Source organism: Salvelinus alpinus, chromosome 9 (genome assembly GCF_045679555.1).
Source record: "Salvelinus alpinus chromosome 9, SLU_Salpinus.1, whole genome shotgun sequence".
Taxonomy (NCBI): Eukaryota; Metazoa; Chordata; class Actinopteri; order Salmoniformes; family Salmonidae; genus Salvelinus; species Salvelinus alpinus.
In genome coordinates, this window is record NC_092094.1 from 84,045,831 (window position 1) to 84,073,754 (window position 27,924).

General features: G+C 43.5%; 1 protein-coding gene across 2 annotated transcripts in view; it reads right to left on the reverse strand.

Annotated features, from left to right (window-relative positions):
• Positions 1-1,554: 1,554 nt before the first annotated feature.
• LOC139530811 (apoptosis-resistant E3 ubiquitin protein ligase 1-like) overlaps positions 1,555-27,924 on the reverse strand; it is a 40,139-nt gene continuing 13,769 nt past the window's right edge. The window contains exons 1-19 of one of the 2 annotated variants that reach the window (XM_071327522.1): positions 15,725-15,913; positions 15,525-15,596; positions 14,943-15,169; positions 14,367-14,604; positions 13,536-13,705; positions 13,236-13,416; positions 12,795-13,048; positions 12,601-12,678; positions 12,343-12,484; positions 9,301-9,422; positions 9,098-9,173; positions 8,883-8,992; positions 8,596-8,775; positions 7,343-7,468; positions 6,991-7,120; positions 6,826-6,884; positions 4,822-4,911; positions 4,512-4,687; positions 1,555-4,291 (exon numbers count right to left, since the gene is read on the reverse strand). In XM_071327522.1, coding sequence (XP_071183623.1) covers positions 4,189-4,291; positions 4,512-4,687; positions 4,822-4,911; positions 6,826-6,884; positions 6,991-7,120; positions 7,343-7,468; positions 8,596-8,775; positions 8,883-8,992; positions 9,098-9,173; positions 9,301-9,422; positions 12,343-12,484; positions 12,601-12,678; positions 12,795-13,048; positions 13,236-13,416; positions 13,536-13,705; positions 14,367-14,604; positions 14,943-15,169; positions 15,525-15,540 — 2,478 coding nt within the window. In that variant the 5' untranslated portion in view covers positions 15,541-15,596; positions 15,725-15,913 and the 3' untranslated portion in view covers positions 1,555-4,188. Of the gene's footprint in view, positions 4,292-4,511; positions 4,688-4,821; positions 4,912-6,825; positions 6,885-6,990; positions 7,121-7,342; positions 7,469-8,595; positions 8,776-8,882; positions 8,993-9,097; positions 9,174-9,300; positions 9,423-12,342; positions 12,485-12,600; positions 12,679-12,794; positions 13,049-13,235; positions 13,417-13,535; positions 13,706-14,366; positions 14,605-14,942; positions 15,170-15,524; positions 15,597-15,724; positions 15,914-27,924 lie in introns of those variants that run through there. The other variant, XM_071327520.1, reaches the window with a different exon arrangement.

The window sequence follows — 27,924 nt, forward strand, 5'->3', positions numbered from 1 at the left end:
GGTCTGGAGACTGGCTAGGCCACTCCAGGACCTTGAGATGCTTCTTACGGAGCCACTCCTTAGTTGCCCTGGCTGTGTGTTTCGGGTCGTTGTCATGCTGGAAGACCCAGCCACGACCCATCTTCAATGCTCTTACTGAGGGAAGGAGGTTGTTGGCCAAGATCTCACGATACATGGCCCCATCCATCCTCCCCTCAATACGGTGCAGTCGTCTTGTCCCCTTTGCAGAAAAGCATCCACAAAGAATGATGTTTCCACCTCCATGCTTCACAGTTGGGATGGTGTTCTTGGGGTTGTACTCATCCTTCTTCTTCCTCCAAACACGGCAAGTGGAGTTTAGACCAAAAAGCTCTATTTTTGTCTCATCAGACCACATGACCTTCTCCCATTCCTCCTCTGGATCATCCAGATGGTCATTGGCAAACTTCAGACGGGTCTGGACATGTGCTGGCTTGAGCAGGGGGACCTTGCGTGCGCTGCAGGATTTTAATCCATGACGGCGTAGTGTGTTACTAATGGTTTTCTTTGAGACTGTGGTCCTAGCTCTCTTCAGGTCATTGACCAGGTCCTGCCGTGTAGTTCTGGGCCGCCAGGTCCTGGCGGTCTGACACAGGAGAGACATTGTCAGTGTGACACCGACACATCATTCATCTGCTAATTCAGCTCATATCTAGTTTGTTTGTGTGACTCCACTTGATCATTGATGCCCCACGAGGTGAGATTTTGCATGGAGCCCCAGACCGAGGGTGATTGACCGTCATCTTGAACTTCTTCCATTTTCTAATAATTGCGCCAACAGTTGTTGCCTTCTCACCAAGCTGCTTGCCTATTGTCCTGTAGCCCATCCCAGCCTTGTGCAGGTCTACAATTTTATCCCTGATGTCCTTACACAGCTCTCTGGTCTTGGCCATTGTGGAGAGGTTGGAGTCTGTTTGATTGAGTGTGTGGACAGGTGTCTTTTATACAGGTAACGAGTTCAAACAGGTGCAGTTAATACAGGTAATGAGTGTAGAACATGAGGGCTTCTTAAAGAAAAAGTAACAGGTCTGTGAGAGCCGGAACTCTTACTGGTTGGTAGGTGATCAAATACTTATGTCATGCAATAAAATGCAAATTAATTACTTAAAAATCATACAATGTGATTTTCTGGATCTCACAGTTGAAGTGTACCTATGATAAAAATTACAGACTTCTACATGCTTTGTAAGTAGGAAAACCTGCAAAATCAGCAGTGTATCAAATACTTGTTCTCCCCACTGTATGTAGCTGTACAATAATGGAGTAAACGCTTGCTTACTTGCTTATGGCGGCACAATGTGCAGGATGATGTCATGCCATAGCTCGCCGTTATTCATGACAGCTAGAAGGTCCCCTGTTCTGAGACCAGTGTCTCTGCATATGTTGTCCACACAGGTTTAATGTGGTCTTCCAGAAGGCCTGCGCCCATGAGAGAATACCCACAGTATGAGACTGCTGGTGGCTAGCTCGAGATGCCTGAAACAGTGACCAGCAAATCTCAGCCTCCTTAAAACATAGACAAATTGACACACAATGTAATAATAACTTTTTAATCACATTAAACAAAAGGGACTGCAGAGCAGGAACTCTGACATTCATCAGTGATGACCAACAGTTTGGCCATTTAATTTTACACAAAAAAATCTCCCCTCCAAGCCATAAGCAACTAATTAACAATATTTACATAGATAAAAATCCAATACCAAACCCCAATAAGCACTGAGCTTTCCAAATCAGTCAAACTGGAACCTTGAACACTGAAAGCTGGACCTGCTTATGAATGTGAAACACTATATAAACTAACTTTAAATCACAACTGCTGTTTCTTTACACATCTTCATATCATGTCCTTATCTGAACTGTATTCAACTATTTACACTTTTGTAAATGCACATGCTTTGTATAAGAATATTTCAGATCTTGATTCCTATAGTACAATGTATTTCTACTTCTGTCAACAGTTTGACTTGTGCCTCCATAAGGATAGCACCAATAACACAAACAGCCCCCTAAAGAAGATCCCAATAATGTTGGAATTATTCTGTTAGAAGTGTGTATCCTGTTCAACAAGAGTGATGTGACGTTTAAGTGGTAAATCTCTTAGTGGTTGATTCACATTGATAAATGTGAGGAGGGTTGAACAACAACAACTTAACCTGCCGTGGGTTTGCATTTGTGGTGCGTTGTGAGGCTAATGATTCAAGTGAATATGATCTTTTAACACGTCAAAGAATACAATAGTATTGCTTAAAAATGTGTGTGTGTGTGTGTGTCTGTCTGCTTTAGGCTACTGTGCTATATGCTGCATTCTACATGATGCTTTCCTAAATAGCCTGTACATGTGGTTAGCTGCCCACTGTAATACACTGCATATTGTCAAATGTACAAATGTTCGCTGCAGAGATTAAACGACCATAGAGGATGAATACATGCAGTTCAGAACATAAACCAATATTTCACACCATCCCGTAGGCTCATGGTTTGACTTAACAACAGTATTATACGTACATGAGCATTGGAAAACTGTGTAAATATGTAGAAATGAGTCAATAATACAATGAAAACACAGGTAAGAAATATTCACCTTGTGTATCCTGTCTCAGTATCCTTGCTCAGGTCAAAGACAGCAGCCTATGGTAGTAGTCAGAAGGGAGGCAGCTAAAATCACACAAGCACTCGGACGGACACAGACAGCGAGTGGATGCATAGATGGAATTGGAGATCCAGAGGTAAACCCAGTCAAGAGCACAGGACATGACCGATATCAAGATAACAGTTGAAGAGACTGGAACTCGAGGTTAAAATCCAATTGATATTCACATCTCAAATCTCCCCGGCAAAGTCAACAGAAAGTCATGTTATAGTAATATCTCTGTTGTTATACTTTTACTAATCTAGGCTTCGTTTAACTATACACTCCTATAGATAAAGTCAGAGGCAAAGGGCTTGAATAAGGCAGGTTTAAAAAAACTAACAAAAAAAACAGTTACGGATCAAGACGAATAACATCGTCAACAAAAAGCCATCAACAGTATGGGTGAAAACAACACAAATCCCTAAGTCAGTCCATAAAACAGACAGTGACATGGGCAAGTACTTTGTTTGTTCCTTTGAAACCCCATGTCTTTGTACAGTGAAGTCAATTGCTGATGTGAAACGTTAAAGGGATACTTTGGGATTTTGGCAATGAGGCCCTAACCCTTTATTTACTTGAAGGAAGTTAGAGGTAGTTTCACGAGCCACACCTATAGACTTCCAGTCATTGCGCTAACGCTAGTTAGCAAGGGATCGTGAAACTACCTCTAACTTCCTTCATACTGGACAGAGACATAAAAATTTTATCCACAAGTTCATCTGACTCTGGGGAAGGTCCCCATTGACACAACCCTGAATTATCCCTTTAATAACAAAACATAAATGAATCAGCTGGGCTTCAACTGTAACATATGAAACTCCCACCAACAAAAAAGTGTGACCTCAAATATATAAATATCAAGTACCTCTTGTCCCTTCTCTTTGAAAATAAAACAAAAAAATCTGAACTGTTGCCATAACATGAAAACCTATTTACATGTATGTACACATATTGAAGTAAAAGAGTCATATATATATATGTATATACTGTATATCCTTCCCTGATCAGTTAAGGCCAAAGTGCTATGGGTGCGCAGCTTCTCCAAACTTTGTATAGGCTGCATTTGCATTTAAATGTTCCTCATTTTTTCCCAAAACAAAATTACAAAAAGCAAAATAACATCAAGCTCACGAGGCTCTTAAACTAGTGCTACGTTCTGTCTCAAACATATAAAACTAAGTAACTCTTGCATCTAGAAGAAAACTACCAACCCTTTTTTACACCAGTTCATCTTTCTTCATTAGAAAAGCAAGCGTTGTACAGCATATACATAGTGCCAGCAGACATATGAGGACTGCCCAGGGACATCCTATGGGCTTCCTGTAATGCCCTCTACCACTGAAAGAGGATCATGGGTAGTCTGTGTGAGTCGAGGAGAGTTGTCCATTGTCCAATGCTGATGGAGAGGGTAACAGGGATATACCAAAGGCCTGGTTAACGCAGGTTTTGTAAGTACCCCCCCCCCCCCCCCCCGCTGTATGAGCAGGACTACAGTGTGACCAGAGTCTGGGGGTGAGCTCCAGGGATAAGGCCAATCAGAGCATGCCGAAGCCCTCACTGCCCTCACTGATGGCGAGCTTCAGCATCTTGTGCAGCTCCTCATAGGAGTCATAGGTAGGGAGGCACAGCTGGTTAAAACTAGAGAGAAAAGAATCCACAGAGTCAATTGACAGTTGTGTATGTGTTTATTCTACAACATGTGTAGTGTGTCTGTGCATTATTCAAGTAAAGAACTGAAACCAACTACATAGTACATGCATATGAGCCAAGTACGAATGTGAGTGTGAATGTGCATATACTGTAAATGTCCGTCTGAGTGTGTGTGTTTGTGAGGGTGCGTGCATGCCCGTCCACTCACCAGGTGTGTGCGGTGGGCAGGGTGCTGTGTGTGGGAGCAGCGATGATCTGGAAGGAGGGGCAGAGGGTGCTGAAGCCCCCGGGAGGCAGCTGGGAGGAGCCGGTGGTGAACTGCAGCAGGCGAGCCAACTCCTCCTGGGTGAAGCTGGACACCACAGCCCAGAACCACTTCATCACCTAGGACAACACAACACCAGAACACAGTCAGCATGGTGCTCAACACAAGCACATTTAACACATCTCCATCAATGCTGTAGCAAAGCAGTATCTTTCACCGTGTACTATGGGTCAGACCTAGTGATGTCACCCACCTTCTCTCTGAAGTGCCAAGACCCTCCTACGACCACAGCATGGGCCTTGAAGTCCTGGACATCGATATCCCCCGTACCACACAACAACAGCTAGGGACAAACAGACATTTAGACTAGAGGTCGACCGATTAATCGGAATGGCCGATTAATTAGGGCCGATTTCAAGTTTTCATAACAATCGGAAATCTGTATTTTTGGCCGTTTTTTAATTATTTTTTTAACACCTTTATTTAACTAGGCAAGTCAGTTAAGAACACATTCTTATTTTCAATAACGGCCTAGGAACGGTGGGTTAGCTGCCTTGTTCAGGGGCAGAACGACAGATTTTTACCCTGTCAGCTCGGGGATTCAATCTTGCAACCTTACATTTAACTAGTCCAACGCTCTAACCACCTGCTTTACATTGCACTCCACGAGGAGCCTGCCTGTTACGCGAATGCAGTAAGAAGCCAAGGTAAGTTACTAGCTAACATTAAACTTATCTTATAAAAAACAATCAATCAATCATAATCACTAGTTAACTACACATGGTTGATGATATTACTAGTTTATCTAGCGTGTCCTGCGTTGCATATAATCGATGCGGTTCGCATTTGCGAAACAGGACTGTCGTTGCTCCAACGTGTACCTAACCATAAACATCAATGCCTTTCTTAAAATCAATACACAGAAGTATATATTTTTAAACCTGCATATTTAGCTAAAAGAAATCCAGGTTAGCAGGCAATATTAACCAGGTGGAATTGTGTCACTTCTCTTGCGTTCATTGCACGCAGAGTCAGGGTATATGCAACAGTTTGGGCCGCCTGGCTCGTTGCGAACTAATTTGCCAGATTTTTACGTAATTATGACATAACATTGAAGGTTGTGCAATGTAACAGGAATATTTAGACTTATGGATGCCACCCATTAGATAAAATACGGAACGGTTCCGTATTTCACTGAAAGAATAAACATTTTGTTTTCGAGATGATAGTTTCCGGATTCGACCATATTAATGACCTAAGGCTCGTATTTCTGTGTGTTATTATGTTATAATTAAGTCTATGATTTGATAGAGCAGTCTGACTGAGCGATGGTAAGCACCAGCAGGCTCGTAAGCATTCATTCAAACAGCACTTTCATGCGTTTTGCCAGCAGCTCGTCGCTGTGCTTCAAGCATTGCGCTGTTTATGACTTCAAGCCTATCAACTCCCGAGACTAGGCTGGTGTAATCGATGTGAAATGGCTAGCTAGTTAGCGGGGTGCGCGCTAATAGCGTTTCAAATGTCACTCGCTCTGAGACTTGGAGTAGTTGTTCCCCTTGCTCTGCATGGGTAACGCTGCTTCGAGGGTGGCTGTTGTCGATGTGTTCCTGGTTCGAGCCCAGGTAGGAGCGATGAGAGGGACGGAAGCTATACTGTTACACTGGCAATACTAAAGTGCCTATAAGAACATCCAATAGTCAAAGGTATATGAAATACAAATGGTATAGAGAGAAATTGTCCTATAATTCCTATAATAACTACAACCTAAAACTTCTTACCTGGGAATATTGAAGACTCATGTTAAAAGGAACCACCAGCTTTCATATGTTCTCATGTTCTGAGCAAGGAACTTAAACGTTTAAGCTTTCTTACATGGTACATATTGCACTTTTACTTTCTTCCCCAACACTTTGTTTTTGCATTATTTAAACCAAATTGAACATGTTTTATTATTTATTTGAGGCTGAATTGATTTTATTGATGTATTATATTAAGTTAAAATAAGTGTTCATTCAGTATTGTTGTAATTGTCATTATTACAAATACATTATCAAAAATACAAATATATATATATTTTCTTATCGGCGGATTAATCGGTATCGGCTTTTTTTGGTCCTCCAATAATTGGTATCGAAAAATCATAATCGGTCGACCTCTAATTTAGACATTACAGGGCCATAAGAGTGACATTTAGAATATATGACAAGGGATGTACGCTTGGAACGTATGACAGTGAATGTGATTTTATGCAGCATACCTCCAGCTCATTCTCATCAAATATGGCCAAAAGGTTCTCTGGAACAAGTTCATTCAAACCTGCAATTCACAAAACAGTTTGTTGCCTATCCCCTTACAGAGATTCCAGATTAGACACACAGGTGAATGTGAAGAGGCCATACAATATCTACGTTTGTATCCTTACCTTTGAGAAAGTGCTCCACCTCGTCTCGCACCTGACTGGCGAGCCTGTACTGGGCCAGCAGGTTCAGATAATGCATCTTGTTCTCATTGTTGACAGCAATCTGAGCTCCTCCAGATATCAGCTCCACCACCTGCAGTGACAGAGTAACAGAGCTCAGGACATGACTGACAACACATACCGAACCTTACACACTACCTCTACTTTTACACACTCCACTTCTATTTAGGAGTCCTAAGCAGTCTGCCAAGGAAATCATATGGGTTTCTTCTGTTTAGTTATTGCTTTATTTTTTTCTGTGAGATGACTTGGTGGATAAGGGAAGTCATGTCAAATAGAATGATTGCCTCATCACCTTCTCCAGCTGTCCTGACTTGCTGTACTTCTCCTCGGCAAACACCAGGTCCATTTCACTGACATCATTGTTTAGGATGACACAGACTTTCATTTTGTAGAACTCCTGATCATCCGTCTCAAAGTACTGCCGTGGAAAATGAAATAAAAACACAGGAAAATGGAATTTAAATAAACAAATAAATAAACATTTTCTGTCAATTCAATTTATAAATAGTTTATATAAAATGACCACATGTAAAGGCCTATTTCTTATTACATTTTGAATTATACTCAACAAATAAAAAGGTACTTACTCATATTTGATTATTTATTTTATTTAGAACCTGTGCAAATGTTCAATGAAGCACGAAACAAAATATAAAATATGAATGTATAAAATCTAAAAAAGGTAAATAGAAAACACTTTCAACTATAGTTGCAAACAAAATAAATATAGGCCTAAAATATATATATTTTTTGGGGGGGCTTTCCTGTTTTGCATGTTATTTTGGCATTAATACATGTCACATACCAATTTGGTACCTTGGGTCAAGTGTTAGCAGCAACACACGAAACCCCCGTTTCTCGACCGTGTAAATTGGGGCCATGTCTTTGCAGATGTAAGTTGTAATGGCAGCTGTTATCTCCTTCCAACTTCATGATTCTTTGCCATATGGTGTGCCGCGGGCAAAAGCCTCTTGCAACGTCTAAGTCGGGGGTTTGTTTTGAGCACTCGACTGTACTTTTTTGGGTCTTATTCATAGACTCTCTCCGTACTGTTTCACATGATTCTTGCGTAGGTGGTAAAATAGGTTAGTGGTGTTTGAGCCTGTTGTCGGGACCGGCCTGCGGCATATTTTGCAGTGGACGGTTTTCTGGTCCATGTCAGAATTTTCATACCCAAACCACGTCCATGCGACCGAAGTAGCCCCTCTTTTAGGTACGAGCTCCGTGTCACCGTGCTCTGTGTCACGTTCACTCTCCTCCATGTTTGTTTGTGATGCAAATTTCCTTTCACACGACACGTGTGGAAGAACTCAAAGCGTTGTCCAATTGGCAAAAAATATTGCCGTAAAGAGTGTGATTTGCGACAACGAAATAAACAATAGAGCACAATATGAAACGATAAGACGCTTTTCTATTGTCACACGATATATATCGTCATATCGCCCAGCCCTAATACCAACTAGCCGAAGCATAGAGGTAAACATTGAGAGTGAGGTCTAACTCCAGTTCCTCTGAGCGGCTGTGGGACTGGGGTGGAGGATGTACCTTGTAGTTCATCCTGAGTCCGATGATCTGGGCTAGGAAGGAGCGGGTGAAGCGAGCACGGACCATCTGCTTGTAGGCCCCGCCCAGGGCTGACTCGTACAGGCACTTCCCCACCACGCGGCCGGCAAACTCATACATCTTCAGACGCAGGTGGGCTGGCCGCTCTGCATTGGGGTGGACCTGGGAAGACAGGCAAACACATTACCTCACTATCATATTGGCAAAGTCAGTGAATATTGACCCTAGCCGTATTGTGTTAGTTGTGCTGGTGAGAAGGGAGGTCTTACCAGGCCCTGGTTGTCGTCACTGAAGCGAGTGAACAGCTGATTGGTGGTGTCAAACAGGGTCTTACAGATGAGCTCAAACCACTCCCTTCGCGGCCCTCCCCAGTCCAGAGCTAGGGGCCAACACAACACACATACTTAGTCATTCAACAGCGCTTACCACAAACAACACCAGCTGACTGTACTGTCATCTTCTGTATGTTGAGTGTTGATCTTACCTTCCTCATCCTGGAACACCACCTCAAAGTTCTTACTCCAGTCCGACACGGAGAAGTTCCGGGTGGATTTCAGAGACTGGGGAGAGAAAGATTTTAAAACATTGTAATTTTCAATTTCCACTCATTGTCATCATATGAGTCTGCTGTAGCAGTTCTTAATCTCACTGCGGCTCGGAGAGTAGTTGCACGGTGGGTTCACTCACCGAGTCCAGGATGCAGTGGCGTGTGATCTTCAGGCAGGTCTTGGTGCGAGGTCTCTTGGAGTGGATGTGTCTGAGCTCCCTCTGGAAGAAGCTCACCTTGTCCTGGAACGTCTCCGAGCCTCCTGTCAACGGCATAAAAAACATACAGATCTTAACCATGTACTCCCCATGGACACTGAATTGGAAGAGGAAAGAAACTAGGGCTGACCCCATTTAGTCGACTGGTCGGTAGGCTGTTGGTTGACCAAGATTTCTTTAGTTGAGCAGTAGCAAAAAATAAATACAAACGTTAATGGTGTAGACACCTGTCTGATTGGCACCTGTCTGAGCGGACTAATCCATTATAGAGGCTGTAGGGATGGCATAGTCCATCACTCTAAGACATGTGCTATTGAAATTGTATATGGTTATATTATGTAAGAACAATGGCGCAACACTAATAACAATTATATTATTTATAACAAATGCGCTTTCTCCCATGTTGGATAGCGGTCGCAGTTCTGAAACATCAGTGCGCTGTTGAATTGGCACCTTTTCCTAGACCAGCAAAGTTAACCAGCATATTGGTGTTGAGAACAATGCGGTTGAGGCAGCAGTGGAGTTAGGAGACGAGAAAACAGCCCTTGCCTTAATTGCCTAAGAAAAGTGAGGAGAGAGGAAACCAACTTAATTAGGTCTATAATCAATAGCCTAACTGTTAAATGTGCCTGGCTATATAAATCATCCATGTACAGAAATGTACAGAAATAAGACAGATCCTGCTTCTGTTGCCAGTTTGAGTGTTTGTTTAATAGCCTGCTGATTCTGTGAGCACCAAGCCTCATGTAACCACAACATGTTGGATAAACAATTTCACAAATTCGGCTGTTTATAATCTTTGCTATGCTGTAATAAAGGCATTGGACTTTTTTCCCATTAGAACAGCCTCTCTGGTATTATTTATAATCTATTTAGTGTTGTTTACACTGTTCTAAATGGTCAGGAAAATTATATTTATAATAATAACCCTCCTTATTGTTATTATTATTATTATTGATTGTCAATATAATAATAAGTAATGCCATTATAATTAGTAGGCTTAGTATAGCAGCCTTCCCCTTTACCTCCTGAGCGATCAGAAAACATTCCCCCGTTTTGAGTTTATTTGTCACGTCCTCTGCATCCATTTTTCTGTCACGTGTTACGGTGTTCAGAGTTCATCACCAATTAATTGCTGTGATTATGATACAGTGCGTTTGGAAAGTATTCAGAACCCTCGACTTTTCCCACATTTTGTTACGTTACAGCTTTATTCTACAACGGATAAAAATAAATAAAATCTTCATCGATCAACACACAATAACCTCAAAGCGAAAACAGGCTTTTAGACAATAAAAAACAGAAATACCTTATTTACATAAGAATTCAGACCCTTTGCTAAGAGACTCGAAATTGAGCTCAGGTGCATCCTGTTTCCATTGATCATCCTTGAGATGTTTCTACAACTTGATTGGAGTCCACCTGTGGTAAATTCAATTGATTGGACATGATTTGGAAAGAGCCCCGAAACAGGATTGTGTCGAGGCACAGATCTGGGGAAGGGTACCAAAAAAATGACTGGAGCATTGAAGGTCCCCAAGAACACAGTGGCCTCCATCATTCTTAAATGGAAGAAGTTTAGAACCACCAATACTATTCCTAGAGCTGGCCACCAGGCCAAACTGAGCAATCGTAGGAGAAGGGCCTTGGTCAGGGAGGTGACCAAGAACCTGATGGTCACTCTAAAAGAGCTCCAGAATTTTTCTGTGGAGATGGGATAACTTTCCAGAAGGACAACCATCTCTGCAGCACTCCACCAATCAGTCCTTTATGGTAGAATGGCCAGACGGAAGCCACTCCTCTGTAAAAGGCACATGACATTCCGCTTAGTTTGCCAAAAGGCACCTAAAGGACTCTCAGACCATGACAAACAAGATTAAACTCCTTGGCCTGAATGCCAAGCATCACGTCTGGAGGAAACCTGGCACCATCCCTGCGGTGAAGCATGGTGGTGGCAGCATCATGCTGTGGAGATGTTTGTCAGTGGCAAGGAATGGGAGACTAGTCAGGATCGAGGGAAAGATGAACGGAGCAAAGTACAGAGAGATCCTTGATGAAAACCTGCTCCAGAGAGCGCAGGACCTCAGACTGGGGTGAAGGTTCACCTTCCAACAGGGAAACGATCCTAAGCACACAGCCAAGACGATGCAGGAGTGGTTTCGGGACAAGTCTCTGAATGTCCTTGAGTAACCCAGCCAAAGCTCGGACTTGAATCCGATCAAACATCTCTGGAGAGACCTGAAAATAGCTGTGCAGCAACGCTCCCCATCCAACCTGACAGAGCTTGAGAGGATCTGCAGAGAATAAGGGGAGAAACTCCCCAAATACAGGTGTACCAAGCTTGTAGCGTCATAACCAAGAAGACACGAGGCTGTAATCGCTGCCGAAGGTGCTTCAACAAAGCGTCTGAATACTTATGTAAATGTAATATTTCAGTCTTTTTTATTTCTAAAAACCTGTTTTTGATTTGTCATTATGGGGTATTGTGTGTAGATTGATTTAATACATTTTAGAATACGGCTGTAACGTAACAAAATGTAGAAAAAGTCAAGGGGTCTGAATACTTTCCGAATGCACTGTACTATAAGTCAGGCCCTATTGGTCACGTGCATGCGATGCATACATGTGTCATGTAAAGAGAGCAAGGGTTGAGGGAATAGAGAATGTAAATGGCTCTAATTATGTTGCAGCTTTAGCAACACGGACAGCGGCATTAACACTGTTGATATTCTGTGGTGGTCGCTGTAGTGGGGAGGAGAGGGTGCTAGTCACACAGTGTCATTTTCTTACACACAATCAAATCAAGTGCGGTTGGACTCCCTCTAGTCATTAGGGTGTCTTAATTATTTAATCAAACAGTGAGCTTAAAGCATCGGACAAGCTCAGTGAATATAGTTGATTTGATTAAAATACATAGCATGTGTCTATATATGGAAAATGCAAGTTTTAAAAAAGGAAACCAACCAATATTCTTGTGCAGGAAACGGATGAAGGTGGCAGCCATGATGTTTCTGTCTTTACAGCTCAGCTCCACTGGCGGCTGGATCCCATCATCCACCACTAGAGTCAGGTACTTGTGAACGGGGTCAGGGCCATAGTATGTGAACTGGGAGGGACAGAAGAGGAGGGTGAACACACCAGCTAATTAAATCTACTGATAAAAGGTCAGAAAGCATTATGTGGACATCGTACAGTGTTTCAGAGCAGTTCTGCTTGTCCTACCTTTGTCCCTGGACACACTCGAAAGGTAAAAAGGCGCCATGGAATAATTTTCAGGTAAAACTCCTTCACGGACAGTTGCTGTGTAGCAGAAAAGTAAATTTTCCAGTCAATGACAAGTCTGCAACACACCCAACTGTAGAGCATGTCCTATTTCTATAAAAATAGCCTTCCCTTTCTATCCCCTCTTCACCCACCTTTGGGGATATGTAGCAGTAGACCTTTTTGGGTTTCTTGACCTTCTCTGGCTGGTCTTCTACAGGGGAGTCATGCTCGACCTCCTCGTCCCCCATGGAGGGTCGACTCTGCGGGGCCATCAGAGCCGAGGCTGGGAGCTGCCACGAGGAGTTACTGTAGTTACTGTAGTTCCCTGTGCCGTAGAGGTACGCCTCAAAGTAGATGCTGATCCCTGGAGTTGACACGTTCTTCTCCACACAGTTCTTCTCATTCTCTGTGGGGGAGGTGGAAGAGTAGCAGTTGAAACACAGGAGCGATGTAAGAGATTTTACTACACAAAGAACAAAAGTCTTCATATACACTGTACATGATCTAATATTGAGTATGATAGGCTGACTTGCTGAAATATTTCCTTCACCTCGGCCTGTGTAATCGTACCCTAAAATAGGACCCTTACTCACCACTGAGAACGATGATGTCAAACTCCCCATTGCTGATGGGCAGGTCGTTATAGGAGATGCGTGCCCGGAAACAGCCCTTCTTCCTAAGGGTGATCTTCAGCAGTACCTGGCACAGCTGCTTGTTGGACGTCACTGACTTACTGTAGTACTCCTCCAGGCTGTCGTCATCCACTGTGCCCAACTGATAGGAGGCAGACACAAAATGGATTCCCAGTTTCCACTTTCACAGTCTAAAATCCAGAAACAATTGACTTCAGGCTGTTATATGAGGATTGTTATATTGGGTCTCAAGTGTCTTACCGAGTGGACGTGGACACTGTAGTTGACCTCGTCTATGAGTGAGGTGGAGTTACTGGTGGGGTTGCCATACTCGTCCCGGGGCTCAATCTGCAGGGTATGCTGCTGGCCATATACTAAGACCAGCGTGGAGAAGTGGTAGGCTATCTTCGTTTTAGATGGGACCACTGTCCCTGAAATGAACACAGAAAATAAGGGAAACAGATGAGCATTGAAGGAACGTTTCAAATTAAAGTATGTAGTGTTTACCAGTATAATACATGCAATGGCCCTGAGACAGAGAAAAACAACTCTCTTTCATTTACACAAAGGTTCAAGTTGCTTCCATGTTAAGGGAGCATTTCAACACGTATCAAGCCTGATTGATCAAAGCTGTAGAGCATGATGACAAATTAAATCATTCCAAACATTGTAATAAACAACCAGATGAAAGTCAAATGTTCCCGAAAAATATTGATTTTGTCTTAAATAAACTTGATGTCATGATCAGCATCACATCATGCTATATTTAGTAAACAAAGCTAAACTACAAACCAGATTGTGATGAAGAATACTATTAACAGCCTTATTATCGTGCTATGAGGACAAGCAATGGAAAGAACATTGGAAGAAACATTGGCATTAGAATAAGGGGTATCAACATTTCTGGTCTGGGTGGCCATTCATTCATTCCTACTAGGCAACTTCAAAGTTATGTTCTTTATGAGCAAAAGCACATGATTATCAATATCACTTACTTAAATGTCATCCATGCTTTGTATTAAATCTTACAAATATAGCACAGTCCTGTCCTGAAATGGGTTACTTACACAGCCCAAAAGGTCATGACCTTACCTGGCTGGAATATCTTGTAGTAGGGGCTGTAGGCCACGTTGAGTCCTCCTAGTTTGACGGCCACCTCGTAGCGTCCGGCCTTTCGGACAGTGAAGGTCACTTTGACCACGTTGGACTCAGGCTCCTGCAGAACCTCCTGGGTGACGGGGATGTCTAGGGCCAGCTCTATGTGGGTGATGTTGACCCTTAACCCCACGGGCCGGTGGGCAGGGAAGGGCTGGCCGTTCTTATAGAAGAGCTGGGGTAGAGAGTCAGAGAAAACCATGAGAAACCATGGCAGGAAGTCTAGCACCACAACTTGTGCCAGAACACCATCCTGCCAACAGTCTATTCATTGTGTGCTTTATGATCCCAATAGAAACCCAACAAACAAGCCAAATAACAGAATGACTGATTTCAATCTGCAGAAACAAAAAAAACTACATCCAAATGTATCCTTCCTCCACACTCTTTAATACTTGATGTAGGTTGTTGTGTTTTAATCATACAGTTTCAAACAGAAACTAAACTCTTAAAATCCAGAAATTACTGAAGCAGACTTCAGATTTCAAGCCATTAGGTGGGTAAGGATCTTACCTGAACACAGAAGCTCATAGTTTGGCCCACTTCCTGTGGGTCCTTCCAATCCCATGACACATTGCAGGAGCGCGGGTCCAGGTAGTTCCCCCGTACATAGTCGTAGATGCTGCGGTCGCCCCTCCTCCCAGGGTCATCATTCTGCAGGAAGCTAACCACCCGCGCAGCGAGCTCACATAGGAACTTGATGGTAAAGACAAACGCTATGATGGAAACAGTAATTCCACCTGACAGGGGGAGACATTGTGTCAGAGAGCTAAATGTGATTAAATGCACAGCACACTGAGGATGGCTCATACATATCTCATTAGTAGAGAGACCATTTGCAATGCAATATTACTTCAAAGAATGCCCTCCAGGTCTATTTGATTTAATGAACTGCAGATAAGCAGTAACTGTATGGGTAAAGCCTGAAAGTCATGGGACACAAACAGTATCACAAGTTCAAATATGTACTAGTATTTCAACAAGTTCAAAGTTCTTCCTGATAATTCTTAACTACAAGTTAGTTTAGACTCCAGGCCTGGCTGACAGGCACCCATCCCCTACTTCAAACAGCTACGGTCAGTAGAACTCACTCACCAATCACGTAAAACATGAGGTCCCTTATCAGAAAGCAAAGTGCCACAGTACAGCCAAATATAAGAGCTCCCGCTGAAAGAGAAACAAAGACAGACAGCATACTTCACTTGACTTTCACAGCACAGAAGGAGCTTTCAACAGACATTTCATATAAAGCTGACGTGCTCTAGTGTACACCATTCATTCTGAGGCATACTTACAGATCAACTTGGAGGATTGACTTGTATTTCACTTTTGTTTTCTGATTCATCTGTAGATAATAAACCTTTAAACGTAGCACACACCCAGGTTGGACTCTGCATCCAGGACATTCATCAGGAAACCTATTAGGTCCATGTTGTCCTGCACTAGCCAAGTACTGCAGTATATGGACTAGGGCTGACCCCATTTAGTCCACTGGACGATTGTTTGGTCGATAGGCTGTTGGTCGACAGAGATTTCTTTAGTCAAGCAGTGGCTTAAGAATGTATGACACATGAGACACCTGTCTGATACACGCCTGTCTGAGTGGACTAATACATTGCGGAGGCTGCGTGGGTGGCACACCAATATCACCAGTACTACTAATTACAATGTTTGTTTGGTTACGGTCATTTCTGTTAATGCATTCAATATAGTACTATTACAGTCTAACCGTCATTGTAGGAGTGGACACGTTGTTTGCAGAGCGCACAACCTATGCTACACTTGTGAGAAAAAAAGTTGTGGTTTATTTAATTCTATTTACGAGTAGTCAATTTATTTATTGTCTTTTGTTTGGAGCGCTCCTGTCAATCTTGAGTACGCACCTGATTTCGCATAGAAGTAGGCCTAGGCTACCTGGCCTGGGCGCAAATGTAGGCCTATAAATGTTCCCGTTTGGGGATTTGATACCATTTTGAATTGTCTTAACTCACCACCACTGTGGAGCTTCTCAAAGTAATTTTGTCTTCGCCTTAAACTGCAAGTAAATTAAGTCTGTTTTTACATCCATTGAGAATGACAAAAGTTGTGTGTCTGAGCTCACCAGCGTGGGAAACTCTCGAGGGCCCAGAATATTTTATACAGTGTTGCAAGTTTGCTAGCATGAGCTTCAGGCCAGACCAAGTTAATGGTTGATACAATGTTTCAAGTTCATTGCAGAAAGGCCATGCATAGCAAATATGATTAATAGGATATTTATTTTTAAAATCAGGATATTTTCTACCTGCAGTCTGCAATGTTTTTAATTTGTTGGCTTTATGTAGGCTATTTTTAAATATTGTCAATGGCAATAGAAGTTACTTTTAGATTTGTATCATTTTAATTTAGATAGAATTTTGATTAACCACATAACATTGATTGAGATATGAAGACATTATAAATTAAATTAAACTGTTCCATGAAAATGTGCATATGAAAATCAAAACTGGTTCGCAGATCAGTAGAAACGGTACGATAACTTGGCACTCCAAATTGAAAAGGTTGCCGACCGCTGGTGTAGCCTATTACCGGCAACTTCAGGAAAGTAATGGCAGAATCTGCGAAGGCCAGATCTCCCTCTTTAGTAATTTGTGCGTCTTCATTTTTAATCGCAGTGCTTAAAGCATCAGACAAGCTCAGTAGCTTACACATAGTTGATTTTATTCAAATATAGGGTGTGTCTATATATATGGAAAAATACACATTTACAAAAAAATATATTTTGTACTTTTTTTCTCCTCAATTTCGTGTGGGGCGGCAGGTAGCCTAGTGCTTAGAGCGTTGGACTAGTAACCGAAAATGTTGCAAGATTGAATCCCCGAGCTGACAAGGTAAAAATCTGTCGTTCTGCCCCAGAACAAGGCAGTTAACCCACTGGTCCTAGGCCGTCATTGAAAATAAGAATTTGTTCTTAACTGACTTGCCTAGTTAAATAAAAGGTACAAAATAAAATATCCAATTGGTAGTTACAATCTTGTCCCATCGCTGCAACTCCCGTACAGACTCAGGAGAGGTGAAGGTCGAGAGCCATACGTCCTCTGAAACATGACCCTGCCAAGCTGCACTACTTCTTGACACACTGCTCGCTTAACCTGGAAGCCAGCTGCACCAATGTGTCGGAGGAAACACCGTCCAATAGGTGACCGAATTCAGCATGCATGTGCCTGGCCCGCCACAAGGAGTCACTAGAGTGCAATAGAACAAGGACATCCCGACCGGCTAAACCCTCCACTAACCCAGACGACGCTGGACTAATTGTGTGTCTCCTGGTCACGGCCAGCTGTGCCACAGCCTGGGATCGTGACCCGGGTCTGTTAGACCGCTGCGCCACTCGGGAGGCCCACATTTAAACATTTCAATCGATTGGTCGAAAGAACAGACAACTCTCGGTTGACCAGGTTTTTTTTTAGTTGGGAACAGCCCTAATGTGGACACTGTTAATTCACTGATGCACCACATAACAAAGGCAAATCAAGATTTTCCAGGAATAGGAGTTAGGTATCTTCTCTGACGCCAACAATAGCCTATCACAGGAAGCATAGCTATTTGCTAATTGAGAGTGTATAGGCCAATGAGAATTGGTGTGTGTACTACAATATGTAAATTAGGATAGGAAATGGTACATTGGAGAATTGTAATGTAACAACATAGGCCTAGGCTACCTTCTTAACATAATGTGGTTGCAATTTTTTGTGGGGGGGGGGGGGGGGGTGAAAGATTTGATTTATGATTACGATTTTTAAAATCCAAAACATCCATGTACAAACAACAACAAGCAGACGCACACAAACATCCACAACATCATCCCCGCCCAGACCCACCTGCTCACACCCCCATCTTCAGCACTAGTATTACTCTCCCCCACATGACTTCAAACCGCACCATTTTGTATCTCTCCGTCGCCTACGCACATTTAGATAATAAAGCATTTGAAATTTCCATTGTGTTAACGATTTATTTCCAGTTAAGTATACGTTTTCTCAAGATGATTGATGAGAAAAGTATCGTCAGGCCCATCGGGTATCTCACTGCACCCTAATATGCCATGTCTTGAAATATGCAGACAGACGGATTATAAGTACATTTACATTGTAATATTCTGACAGGCAATTTTCTAACTCCTCCAATAACTTTTGGGCTTTATAGCATTCCCAGAAGGCATGGATTATTGAGTCATTGTTCGTTTTACACTTAAGACATGACCCGTTGCGCTGTAGAATGTAGCATGCGCATCTTCAATATGTACCCATTGTTCCTCTTTAATACATTTAACTATATATCACAAGTAAAGTCCCTGAGTGGCGAGTTGATACAATTCCAGGTCTGGAAGGTTAAAACCACCCTCTGACTTAGGAAGATGTAAAACTTTCCTTTTTATTCTATGAGTTCTATTTACCCATATAAAGTCTGTTATGACTGAGTACTTGTTTAAAGAATCTATTTGAATCTATTATTTTTACTATTTCCATAATTTTGTTTTTCCCCCCATGCAAATCTTCTATCCTGAGATTTTAGAGTATTCTGAAAATATCTTTAGCAAAGGGGGGCAATGAGTTTTCAATATTGGTCAGGTACAGTGCATTCAGAAAGTATTCAGAACCCCTTCTCTTTTTCCACATTTGGATACGTTACAGCCTTATTCTACAATGGATTAAATAAATAAAAATCCTCAATCTACACATAATACCCCATAATGACAAAGCAAAAACAGATTTAAAAAATGTAAATAAAAGAAATACCTTATTTACATAAGAATTCATACTCTTTGCTATTAGACTTGAAATTGAGCTCAGTGGCATCCTGTTTCCATTGATCATCCTTGAGATGTTTCTACAATTTGGGAGTCCACCTGTGGTAAATTCAATTGATTGGACATGATTTGGAAAGGCACACACCGGTCTATATAAAGTCCCACAGTTGACAGTGCATGTCAGAGCAAAAACTAAGCCATGAGGTCAAAGGAATTGTTCGTAGAGCTCCGAGACAGGATTGTGTCGAGGCACAGATCTGGGGAAGGGTACTAAAACATTTCTGCAGCATTGAAGGTCCCCAAGAATACAGTGGCCTCCATCATTCTTAAATGGAAAAAGTTTAGAACCACCAAGACTCTTCCTAGAGCTGGCTGCCCGGCCAAACTAAGCAATAGAGAGAGAAGGGCCTTGGTCAGGGAGGTGACAAAGAACCCAATGGTCATTCTGAGAGAGCTCCAGGGTTCCTCTGTGGAGATGGGATAACCTTCCAGAAGGACAACCAGCACTTCACCAATGAGGCCTTTATATGGTATAGTAGCCAGAATGAAGCCACTCCTCAGTAAAAGGCACATGGCAACCCACTTAAAGTTTACCAAAAGGAACCTAAGGGACTTTGACCATGAAAAACAAGATTCTCTGGTCTGATGAAACTAAGATTGAACTCTTTGACCTGAATGCCAAGCGTCCCGTCTGGAGGAAACCTGGCACCGGCAGGGACTGGGAGACTAGTTAGGATCGAGGGAAAGATGAACGGAGCAAAGTGCAGAGATCCTTGATGAAAACCTGCTCCAGAGCGCTCAGGACCTCAGACTGTGGTGATGGTTCACCTTCCACCAGGACAACGACCCTTAGCACACAGCCAAGACAATGCAGAAGTGGCTTATGACAAGTCTCTGAATGTCCTTGAGTGACCCAGCCAAAGCCCGAACTTGAACCCGATCGAGCATCTCTGGAGAGACCCGAAAATAGCTGTGCAGTGACGCTCCTCATCCAACCTGACAAAGCTTAAGAGGATCTGCAGAGAAGAATGGGAGAAACTCCCAAAATACAGGTCTGGCAAGGTCTGGCAAGGTCTGGCAACGTCTGGCAACGTCTGGCCAGGTCTGGCAAGATAAGTTGGCTAATGTTGCTCAACATTTCTCTGGCTAACTAACGGAAAATTCGATCCAGCTAGCAAGATACTTAAAATACTTGTTCCACCACACTTTCTCCCTCACCTCAAACTTTCCAAATGTCAGTTGTTTTTCGGTTATAGCTCCTGAAGTACGCATCATCACCTTCTCACCCCCGTCTCCGTGGTCAGGCTTCTCACCTAACGTTACCTCTTCGTTACCGTTCAGGGGACGCGATGCTGTAACTGGCAAGCTGCCTTTCCAGAGCGCGCGCTGATGCTGTAACTAGTAACCGGTTGTCTCCTCTTTCTGCAGTCGCGTGCTGCGCTGCATTCTGTTGCTATGTACACGATTTTGCTCCAGTATTGCTAGAAAAAAGAAAAAAAACGCGCATCACTCGTTCGTTTACAGCCAGTAGTAATCCAACCTCCCCCTGCCAAAGTTCTCATTGGATCTACACGAATCACGTAGGTCACCTATTTTAGATTCAAAACGGCGAATTTCGCCGAAAGGTGACTAGTTTGCATCGCTGATAATTGCTTCGGGGTTGTTGAGTCTTAGAAGGCTGTAGGATCCGTCCAATTGTTGTTTAATTCAGATTTATATAGATTTTCATAGAAGCTTTTAAAATGGTAATTAATCCCGTTGTTGTTTCTAATGAACGAATTTGTATCTTTATCTTTTAAAATTATAACTGGTTTGGCGTGTAATCGTTTTGTGAGGGCTGCGAGATTTTTAACAGGTTTATTTGCCATTAAATAGTATGCTTTATTTGAGTTTAACCTGGATTTGTTGGCTCTCTTCAAAAGTAAATCATATTCCTGCTTATGTTCAGAAATTTTATTTTCTTCTTTACTTTGTACGGATTTTGTATGTACGTTTTCTAAAATAGAAATTCAAATTAAATAAAAATAAATCACTAACTCAGATGTAACTTTTGCAGACTAATGAGATTATCATGCCGTTAATATACCTTAAAAGTATCCCAAATTATAAATCGGGGAAATTCTTTCTCTATCCTCCATGTCTACATTTGTAATGGTAAATGTTTAAAAAAATATATTTATGTATTTAATACATTTCGGGTCTTGAAGATGCACTCTGTTCATTCTCCATATTCGGTTGCGGAGTGTATTTTCTGTTGGTGTAATTAATCATGATACAGGTGTTCTGTAAATTATTTGTAGAGATAGCATTTTTTTCAGTCTCTTTGAAGGTTCCTTGACTTTGCCTTTTTTATTGCTACTTCTGTCAAACTTATCAACTGTATTATTTAGGTCTCCTGCTAAGATAATAGTTCCTGTCTGGATTTGATCTAATATAGCTAAAATTCCATCTAAAAACACCAGATTTGCCTATTAAATCAACGTGTAATCTTTTACCATGTAAGGTACAATTCAACATTAGAAAATGTCCTTTTTGGTCTGTGTGCTCAGATATAACAGAAAGGGGTGTATTCTTATTTATCAGCATGCCTACACTACTGCTGTTACTACAGTAGTTGGCAGTAGGGCTGGGCGATATGACCTAAAACTCATATCTCAATTCTTTAAACTTATAAGTGATTCAAGATATATATATATATTTTTTTTTTAAGTTCTCTCTACATAAGCTTTGTTGTACAATTAAAAAGGTTAAATACACTGCTTTTAAAACAGTCACCAAAATTCTAATGAATTGAGAGCTTGTGAAATTATACCTAGGCTGAATATATATGCCTTCCACAACCATAAGACCCACTAATAATGTAATTATTTTATCAAAAATAGTTGTACCTTTTTTGTTGTTGCAATAATCACTGATTTGGCTTTCAGGTCCGTCTATAAAAATGCTATTTCTGTAACAAATTTAACCAAAACCATGCATAATGCACATTCAGTAATAATGTTGAGGGAATTATATAAAATGAACACCGGTCTCATAAACAATCTCTCGAGCACAAGCCCATGTGCTAATGAGTAGCCAGCTAATATTTATATTTCAAGTTTAGCCAACTTGGATCTAGGTATAATTTCAGAAGCTCTGAATTCAGCTAGCAAGGCGAAACAGTTGAATTGTTATGAACACACCCTTCTGTCCGTCTCCAACTGTTTGAACAGCATGCTAGCCTGTCCACTTTGTTCACATGTTGAAATAAGTGGCCTACCTTGTTTCTCAGAATGAGAACGAGTTGCCAATTCCTTATAATTGTTTTATGCTTATTGCACATTTATAAAAGACAGACTAAACAGCTAGTATAACAATCTTTATTTGACTAAAATGCTGCTAGCGATACGTGGTACCGTAACCCATGGGCGTGCAACAAACTGAGCATACATTTTCCAGAATAATTGTTCATTGGTACATCCGTTTTATTAGTGTCTGCTCTGCTTGAAATGTAAGGAGTTGAAACATAAATAGGGTATGGTTCGAAAGGTTCACGTTTCCTCTATTACAGTAAAATAATGTCTCAATGTGTTTCGGTGTCCATATGAACGATTCCGTTGGACCAAACCTCAAATAGCGAGTTGAAACCGTTTGTCAGAGAGGAAGAAGTGATCTCCCATCTTAGTTGTTGTGAGTGGTAGGGGGAGGGGCTTTGGAGAAAGAGGCGGGACAACGACTACCATTGTTAGGGTGGAGACATGAGCATCTCGTTATTATATACAAATCTCTGGTGGAAATGGGAAGGTGCACAGCACAGAAGGAGCGAACGAGATGAGACCAAAAAGACAACATGAAAACAAGCAGACAAACGCTCATAAAAAAATAAAATAAGAATTCTGCGACACAGGCATTTGGAATATCAGGCAAAAACATTCATTTGAATTAATTCGATATATCGCTCAGCCCTAGGTGGCAGCATAGGCCTCTCCAACCCAGCTCCTCTTTAAATATTACATTTCTCCTTTTTTGAAATGTAACTCCTGCAGGAAAACCACATATGCTGACAATCTCTAAGTGTTCAAGAACCATATGCTTTTCCCCCATCATGAAGCCTGTGCACATTCCATGTAATCAATCAATCAAATGTATTTATATAGCTCTTCTTACATCAGCTGATGGCACAAAGTGCTGTACAGAAACCCAGCCTAAAACCCCAGACAGGAAGCAATGCGGGTGTAGAAGCACGGTGGCTAGGAAAAACTCCCTAGAAAGGCCGGAACCTAGGAAGAAACCTAGAGAGGAACCAGGCTATGAGGGGTGGCCAGTCCTCTTCTGGCTGTGCCGGGTGGAGATTATAACAGAACATGGCCAAGATGTTCAAATGTTCACAGATGACCAGCAGGGTCAAATAATAATAATCACAGTGGTTGTAGAGGGTGCAACAGGTCAGCACCTCAGGAGTAAATGTAATAAGTTGGATTTTGTTGATCTTTACTTGTATACAATCAAAGTTAACCAGATAAAACATTTTAGCAGTCGTATAAGGGCAGTGGGCCATTTCATGAAATGGGAGAGTCATACATCGTATGAATACATAGTTATTGTATACTTTACATCTATAGAGCGTGTGAACATGCAAGCTGAACAGACATTTAACAGAAAACATACAAAAAACAAAGTAAAGTACTTTTGTACTTTGAGGTGCTATGCCTTTTAGGGCTTTTAAGCTCCAACTCCTCTCCTAGTGTACCAAAGGTCTGAGGATTATGTCATTGTACATAGATGAGTGGAGGCCTGACACACACCTAAGAGAAGTGTCTAATGCCGTCCCAATCCCCCAGAAAGAGCCCCTCTCCACTCTCACCAATAACCACCATTGAATCTTAGCTGTAATGACAAATTCAACATCCTCTCCTAATCGATCCAGAACTCTTACTCATTTTACAGCAGGTTTGCAAGTCACAAAAGTAAATTAAATGACATTGTAGTATAGTTAAATACTTCTCTCTCTCCCAAGCCAAACCCATCCCTCTCCACCTCCCTGCTCCCCTCCTTCTACCCCCTTTACCCAAGCCAAGGTTGTCCCAACCTCCCATCCTTGTCCACCCAAGCCAAGCTTGTCCCAGCTTCCCATCCTTACCCACCCAAGCAAAGCTTGTCCCAACCTCCCATCCTTGCCCACCCAAGCTAAGCTTGTCCCAACCTCCCATCCCTACCCACCCAAGCTTGTCCCTACCTCCCATCCTTTCCCACCCTCCCTCCCTACCTCTCTGACACACTTACACCCATCAACTTACTCATCCATTCCCGCCCAACATATACCCTATGCACCCACACACCCATTCTCCCACCCTCCTACACATATTCATCATCCATCACCAGTTTTAACCGGTAGGTAGCCTAGCGGTTAAAAGCGTTGGGCCAGTAACCGAAAGGTCACTGGTTCAAATCTCTGATCCCTTGACCAAGGCACTGAACCCTAATTGCTCCTGTAAGTCGCTCTGGATAAGAGTGCCTGCTAAATGACCAAAACATATATATACAATGCCAGTCAAACGTTTGGACACACCTACTCATTCAAGGGATTTTCTTTATTTTTACTATTTTCTACATTGTAGAATAATAGTGAAGACATCAAAACTATGAAATAACACATATGGAATCATGTAGTAAGGGAGGCAGAGCTAGCATGTTGGAGTGAACGGCTGTGTGTGAGAGAGGCTCCTGCAACTGTTTTGCAAAACAATCTAACTTAACCTACTTTACAGCACTTTTTACAACATAAGTCTCTTTCTAATACAATATTGTAACTTTTTATGTGAACATGCTGAGTAATAGGCGACTAAAGGACAATAAATCCTCATCGGAGCCCTCCTCCCCACCAAACAACAAGACAGACATGGCGGAATGCACAGGTAACAACATGACACTTGCCCGGGCTCTGGGAGAACTACGTGTTGCTATAGCTGAGGATTTTAAGGCTACTATTTGAGAAGACCTTGAGAAGGCTTCTGAATTCAACGCTGATAGGATTGACGAGTTAGAGAAGCTATGCACGTCCTTGCAGGACAGTGTGCAGAGGCTTTCTGTGAAAGTGGTCGACCTAGAGGGCCGATCCAGACGTCATAACGTTCACGTTGTTGGTCTGTCAGAGGGGGTGGAGGCTGGCTCTCGCCTGTTGTCCCCGTGCCTGGACCGGGCCAACGTCCTCACCCAGTAATCATCTCTTGTCCCAGTGCCTGGACCGGGCCAACGTCCTCACCCAGTAATCATCTCATCCCCGTGCCTGGACCGGGCCAACGTCCTCACCCAGTAATCATCTCTTGTCCCAGTGCCTGGACCGGGCCAACGTCCTCACCCAGTAATCATCTCTTGTCCCAGTGCCTGGACCGGGCCAACGTCCTCACCCAGTAATCATCTCTTGTCCCCGTGCCTGGACCGGGCCAACGTCCTCACCCAGTAATCATCTCTTGTCCCCGTGCCTGGACCGGGCCAATGTCCTCACCAAGTTGTCACAGTTTCAAGACCAAGGATCTTGTCCTGTGCGAGGCTCGAATGGGGTAACCTGTTACATAAAGGACATCCCTTCCGTGTCTATGTGGTGAAGCATCACGCCGGCTACAGAGATGTCATGACCAAACTCTACAGACTCCATCTTCGCCCAGCCTTGCTCTTCCCTGTCAGACTCAGAATTACCCCTCCTTCTGGTGAGAAGATCTCTCCTCGGTTTTGGATGCAGAGAAGTTGAGTGCCTTGTCATTGTGTGTTAGGGTGTGGTGTGCTCATGGACTCGAATCCATACTATGCCATAGCGGATGAGACCTTAATAAACTGTCTCAGCACGGGCTGCCGACTGAAGTTTTATTGTTGCTCCCGAACATGTAAGATGCTGAGCCGGCCAATGGAGGGCGGTTAGAGCTTTCATTTCACTTTCATTCCAGCTGGCAGACTGACCTGTCGTTGGAGTTTAGAGGATGCCTATTTGAGTGGCTTGTCAGGTTTGATCATTGACACTTTTGGATGGATATACTTATATTCCCCCATTTTTGTTTTGTTTCGTTATTTCTCAATTCTTACATTATTCCTACATTATTCTTATTATCATACCATTTATTTACTATTTGCAGGGGACTGGTGGTGATGGTTGGGGCGGGGCAGATGGGGTGGCATCAGACACCTGGATATCATGTTGGTGTCTTGTGCCGTTCTGCTTCTGCTCCTGTCATTACAGCGGGCCGCTCTGCCGTTCTGCTCCTATCATTACAGCGGGCCGCTCTGCCGTTCTGCTCCTGTCATTACAGCGGGCCGCTCTGCCGTTCTGCTCCTATCATTACAGCGGGCCGCTCTGCCGTTCTGCTCCTGTCATTACAGCGGGCCGCTCTGCTGTTCTGCTCCTATCATTACAGCGGGCCGCTCTGCCGTTCTGCTCCTGTCATTACAGCGGGCCGCTCTGCTGTTCTGCTCCTGTCATTACAGCGGGCCGCTCTGCCGTTCTGCTCCTATCATTACAGCGGGCCGCTCTGCCGTTCTGCTCCTGTCATTACAGCGGGCCGCTCTGCTGTTCTGCTCCTATCATTACAGCGGGCCGCTCTGCCCCTGTCATTACAGCGGGCCGCTCTGCTGTTCTGCTCCTATCATTACAGCGGGCCGCTCTGCTGTTCTGCTTCTGTCATTACAGCGGGCCGCTCTGCTGTTCTGCTTCTGTCATTACAGCGGGCCGCTCTGCCGTTCTGCTCCTGTCATTACAGCGGGCCGCTCTGCCGTTCTGCTCCTGTCATTACAGCGGGCCGCTCTGCTCCTGTCATTACAGCGGGCCGCTTTTCCGCTCTGCTCCTGTCATTACAGCGGGCCGCTTTTCCGCTCTGCTCCTGTCATTACAGCGGGCCGCTCTGCCGTTCTGCTCCTGTCATTACAGCGGGCCGCTCTGCTGTTCTGCTCCTATCATTACAGCGGGCCGCTCTGCTGTTCTGCTTCTGTCATTACAGCGGGCCGCTCTGCCGTTCTGCTCCTGTCATTACAGCGGGCCGCTCTGCCGTTCTGCTCCTGTCATTACAGCGGGCCGCTCTGCTGTTCTGCTCCTGTCATTACAGCGGGCCGCTCTGCCGTTCTGCTCCTGTCATTACAGCGGGCCGCTCTGCTCCTGTCATTACAGCGGGCCGCTTTTCCGCTCTGCTCCTGTCATTACAGCGGGCCGCTTTTCCGCTCTGCTCCTGTCATTACAGCGGGCCGCTCTGCCGTTCTGCTCCTGTCATTACAGCGGGCCGCTCGGCCGTTCTGCTCCTGTCATTACACCGGGCCGCTCTGCCGTTCTGCTCCTGTCATTACAGCGGGCCGCTCTGCCGTTCTGCTCCTGTCATCACAGCGGGCCGCTTTTCCGTTCTGCTCCTGTCATCACAGCGGGCCGCTCTGCTCCTGTCATTACAGCGGGCCGTTCTGCTCCTGTCATTACAGCGGGCCGTTCTGCTCCTGTCATTACAGCGGGCCGCTCTGCTTCTGTCATTACAGCGGGCCGTTCTGCTCCTGTCATTACAGCGGGCCGTTCTGCTCCTGTCATTACAGCGGGCCGCTCTGCTCCTGTCATTACAGCGGGCCGTTCTGCTCCTGTCATTACAGCGGGCCGTTCTGCTCCTGTCATTACAGCGGGCCGTTCTGCTCCTGTCATCACAGCGGGCCGTTCTGCTCCTGTCATTACAGCGGGCCGTTCTGCTCCTGTCATTACAGCGGGCCGTT